Below are 4,767 nucleotides of genomic sequence, written 5' to 3'. Positions count from 1 at the left end.
TTAACTATTTATCTAAAAATATTACATATAAATACAAAAAATATCACTAAATTCCTGAGACTGAAAGTCTTGAAAACATTTGAACATTTAACTGTGTATTACATACATTGAGTTTGTGTAGAGAAAGCAACCCGTCCAGTGTCTCCTTGTTTCACTGGAGGGCGCTAACACAAAGCACCAGGTGGTCTGGGACAACTTGAGAAAGCAGGAGGCCATTCAATAGCCTGTTTTAGCTTCACACACCAAGCTACTGTTAGCTAGCCGGCGGCTAACGGGCAAGCTAAAACATCAGTGTGTCTTAATGTCGTCTGTCTTATCAAGTGATGGCAACAGAACAGTGTTCACAGACCGAAGCTGGTGAGTGCCGAGCGGCCCTTGGATTGAAGACGTTTCATGTTTTTGCATTCACAGTTTGCAGCGAGCTAAGTGAACCGAGAGCAGCCCAAAGCTAGCTGACGTTAGCTCGGCTCGATAGGAACCGTGGCTCGTCGGTACCGAGCTAACACACCTCTCTGTCTCCCTTCATTTCCAGAACTGTATTACCTCATTGCCAGATTTCTCCAGTCAGGACCCTGTAAGAAAGCAGCACAGGTAAAAACCCCCTAAAACAAACAGGATATTAACTCAGACCGGTTACAAATCGTCTGAACGAGTAGCCGATGCTCGCAGCTAACGCTATCTGTGTTGTGTTGTTAGATTCTGATCGAGGAGCTGGAGGAGTTCGAGGTAGGTTCGACTGGACCTTTCTGGGTCTGTTCTCCTCTGGGCTTTCTCTGCTGCTGCCCATGGCGCCGCTTTAAGTCATGTTTTTACTCATTTTGGCTGGTGTTTGTCAAAGGAGCGCGTTGCCGAGCCGAGACGACACTGGCGAAATGTTGTGCCGTCTCTAAACAGCCTGTGTTTTAACTTTAGTTGGTTCCTGAACGATGGAGTTGGGACGGGAAGAAATACAACCGGACCTTCCAAGAGTGGGTGAGTGGCAACTGTCATAATTCACTTTTTAATCAAACCAATCGTATAACTCATGTTTTTATCCACAATTGCGTCTTAGCGGTTGTTTATATTTTTAAGTCAACCAACAAACCAGAATTGACGCGATGGTAAAAAAAAAAAAAATTGTTTATTAGAACACATTTATACATTTATATTAGTGTGGGCCTGTTGGTAAATAACTGGGTACAGGCTTAGCTATTGTGTGGGCTAATAGGAGGAGAATAGAGACAGGGGAAGGCAGTGATAGGCTGAACCACATCATGGAAGCTGTCACTCTTCTGCGGGAGCCAATGAAATCCCAGTTGTGTTTGCGAGCGAACCGGAAGAATAGGCAGAGAGGATTGTGATTGGCTGTGAGCTTCTATGCCCCTCCCCTTTCTTTCCCTCTCCCCTCCCTTGTGTCTCGCTTGTTTTTCAACTAGCAGCATTACAAAACCGTGTTACTAAATTATGAGTATAAACAGGAAGCGGAGAAAAAAGTAACCACAAAATTAGTTAAGTCGTTTTTGAAGAAGTAGATAGTTATATGCTTGTGTTATTACATAGCATAGAATTTGTTGTCTTTATAAAGAATTTTTAAAAATCCAATAATATTATTTTAAAATAGTATTAATTCTAAATAGTGTTTTTTAATTTCAGTGTTTAGTTTTATTCACTTCTTTGAGAATGTTGTGTTCCAGTCTCATATCTTAAAGCAATTCAGAGAGACAGTAGAAACTAGTTCCCTTGGTTTGTGTCCGTTTGTTTGATGGGTTGAGTGACATAGAAAGTGAAGAGGATTTTCTGGTTGCCAGAAAGCCGGTGAATCAGAGAAATAATATGCACCATGAATCAGAATATTATCAGAATCGTGTGTGTATTGTAATATCCAGTTGCAGGTTTTTGGATGAAGGTAAATGTGTGACAAAACAACATTATAATCAAGTACCTGCTACTGCAGTGCATGTACGTGGCTACTGTCTTGCTTTTTATTTCGGCGCCCATGTTAACAGATTAGAGCAGCCACACTGCCCGTGTCGATGCTCATCTCAGCTGCAGCTGCAGTTACGCTTCACTAGAGAGTCTACTTTTTCCGCACCTGGTTCCCAGTAAAAAAAAAGGGTCTGTTCTGTGTGGTTAGCTCACGTGTGAGCTGCAGCAGTTCAGCAAGGCCATCACACCCTGCTCAGGTAGGCAGTGGTCGAACCAGAACAGAGGCTACATGTAGATATAAAGGTGTCAGCGATGCTGGAGAAAGATTGTTGGTATTTGAAGTTGACAGCTGTGTTGTGGAGCTCTGTCCTGTGTGTCCCTTGTTGCTGATTGGCTTGAATAGTGTGGCTCCGCACTGACAAGTGTTAAATTACCCAATCGGTACACATCACAATTCTTAAAAAGTAATAACTTTAGTTTCTATGGTTATTGCTGATAATCATTGTGGTACGCAAGCTGCCTCTATGGTACACGGAGGAATCTGTGAAATATCTTGTAAAAATTAAATAGATAAACTAAAGAACATATAATACTATAAATAATAAAATACTACAAAATTTCGAATGTAAGTTTTGCATTTCATATAATATTTTGTTTCAATATCGGCCTGCAACGTTGTCACATTCATGAACGTCACACATGCATGCACCCATGATTAGTTAGGAGCTAAATTAGATGGTAAGCAGTGGTAAAATAAATGGTTCAAAGACACTGAAATCATAGTTTCAAACGGGAACTATTGGCAAGAGAAGTGTGGACCGGGAATACCTCTTTTCCACCAAATTAGTTCTGGTTCTTAAACTGGTTCATTCAGGATTCGACAGTCAACAATAATTCATCTTATATTAGGAATAAACCTTCCTCCTGCGTGAACTGTCCATAGCTGAATAGGATACACTAGTGTATTTTAACGTCAGTCATAATGGTGGAACCCGAAGAGCCTAATATTTTCTGAAGTGGTACGTGGTTAAAAACGTTGCAATATATCTAAAAAGAGAAACACTGATATAAGGAATAAAAAAAAAAAGTCTTTGTTATGTATTTGTGTAACAGCCGATATATCATTGTCATTCATTTCATTGGTATAGTGTTCAGAATGCAGCATCAGTCAGTTTAAATGATTGTCGTGTAATAAGCAGGCTGTTTAATCTGTTTAGCAAAACTGTTTTGGTGTTTGTTATTAAATACGACCTACATATTATACAACTTTCTAATAGCTGTCTGTGTCTTCTACAGGTAATTTTGAACGAGCACATTCCTGCAGACTATCTGCTCCGCGTTTGCCAGCGGATAGGCCCACTTATAGAGAAGGAGATCCCACCTAGTGTTCCTGGAGTCCAAACACTTTTGGGGCTGGGAAGACAGTCCTTACTTCGTACCACCAAAAGTGAGTTTTACTCCCATCCACCATAGTTATTTTAAACACGTCAGTACTGCTGTCATTTTTCGATTTATTGTGTGTTAATGAACTACCTGTGTAATTTAGGTTGTAGCCACAAAGTATGCAGTGGCTCAGCTGTCGCCGCACTCCACCGAGGACGTCCACCAGAACCTCCAGTCAGCAGTGGAGACCCTCCCAATGTTGGTGTGTGAAAGTTAAAAAAAATGTATACCCATTAAAAGGAGCTAAAGCCCCTAGACGAAATGAAGTAAGGTCTGCTTTAGAGTTGGTTCCACTGATCATTCTTGTCTGTTTTTATATGAAGTTTCCATCATGGGTGCTCGCCAGGCCACAGGCACAGCTCGTTTCAACCAGGCCGTGCCGTCTTCCTCCTACCAACACATGAAGATACACAAACGTATCCTTGGCCATCTTTCTTCTGTCTACTGTGTAGCCTTTGACCGCACCGGTCGTCGGATATTTACGGTGAGTGATGATTTCTGGGCCGGAAGATTACTGCAATAAAACTTCATCTGTAGTGTCTCACTAGTTGTGTTTCCATCTGTCGAGTCACCTTTATGCAAACTTTCAGATGTCACAAAAGATTTAAAAAAAATGCAAATCAAGCATCTCTCCATTGGCAGGGTTGAAATATGTAAATAAATACTTCCAGGTCATGGTAGGAAGTTCTGTTGGGAATGGGGCTTGGGCGACTCATCATTTAATCAGCATCATTGTTAAAGGAAATATGTCAATTTGCATCAAGTGCATCTCAGTGAAATACCACACCCAGTCAAATGTGTATTCCCTTCACGTCATAAAACCTTGCCGTGATCATCTAAGGTGTGGCAGTATTTTAGACAGACATTAATACAGTAGCAATAAATATTTTTGAAAAGAAACACTAATACAATATAATTCAATAATCAGAATAATATACGGTATCAAATAAATATCCTTCAGTTAAAAAATGTGTCTTTGCACAACTACACGACACAAATGATGTTATAACTCACAAGCCTAGATTTATGGTATGCTCTTCAGTCCAAGGTAGTTTCCAGTGAAACGGTCTTATTTATTTCAATGTCGTATGTATTTTAGGGTTCTGATGACTGCCTGGTGAAAATCTGGGCCACAGATGACGGCCGGCTCCTGGCAACACTCCGCGGCCACTCAGCAGAGATCTGTGACATGGCCGTCAACCACGAGAATACCCTCATTGCCTCTGCGAGCTGTGACAAAACCATCAGAGTGTGGTGCCTTCGTACCTGTGCACCTATCACTGTTCTGCAGGCCCACGGTGCCTCTATCACATCCATACAGGTGAGACTGATGCATTTAAAGGAAAACCTAATAATAAGATAAGATATTCCTTTATTTGTCCCAAAATGGGGAAATTCCAATGTTACAGCAGCAAAGTG

General features: G+C 41.1%; 1 protein-coding gene across 1 annotated transcript in view; it reads left to right on the top strand.

The window, feature by feature from the left end:
• Positions 1-172: 172 nt before the first annotated feature.
• Positions 173-4,767, top strand: part of brwd3 (bromodomain and WD repeat domain containing 3) — a 16,886-nt gene continuing 12,291 nt past the window's right edge. Inside the window, exons 1-8 of the mRNA XM_035665929.1 lie at positions 173-357; positions 533-591; positions 697-726; positions 913-972; positions 3,202-3,352; positions 3,452-3,550; positions 3,672-3,832; positions 4,448-4,669. Coding sequence (XP_035521822.1) covers positions 324-357; positions 533-591; positions 697-726; positions 913-972; positions 3,202-3,352; positions 3,452-3,550; positions 3,672-3,832; positions 4,448-4,669 — 816 coding nt within the window. The 5' untranslated portion in view covers positions 173-323. The remainder of the gene's footprint in view (positions 358-532; positions 592-696; positions 727-912; positions 973-3,201; positions 3,353-3,451; positions 3,551-3,671; positions 3,833-4,447; positions 4,670-4,767) is intronic.

This window comes from Morone saxatilis, unplaced genomic scaffold (assembly GCF_004916995.1).
Source record: "Morone saxatilis isolate NCDOM2014 unplaced genomic scaffold, NCSU_SB_2.0 Contig20, whole genome shotgun sequence".
In the NCBI taxonomy this organism is placed as follows: Eukaryota; Metazoa; Chordata; class Actinopteri; family Moronidae; genus Morone; species Morone saxatilis.
This window is presented reverse-complemented; position numbering and strand designations above follow the sequence as displayed.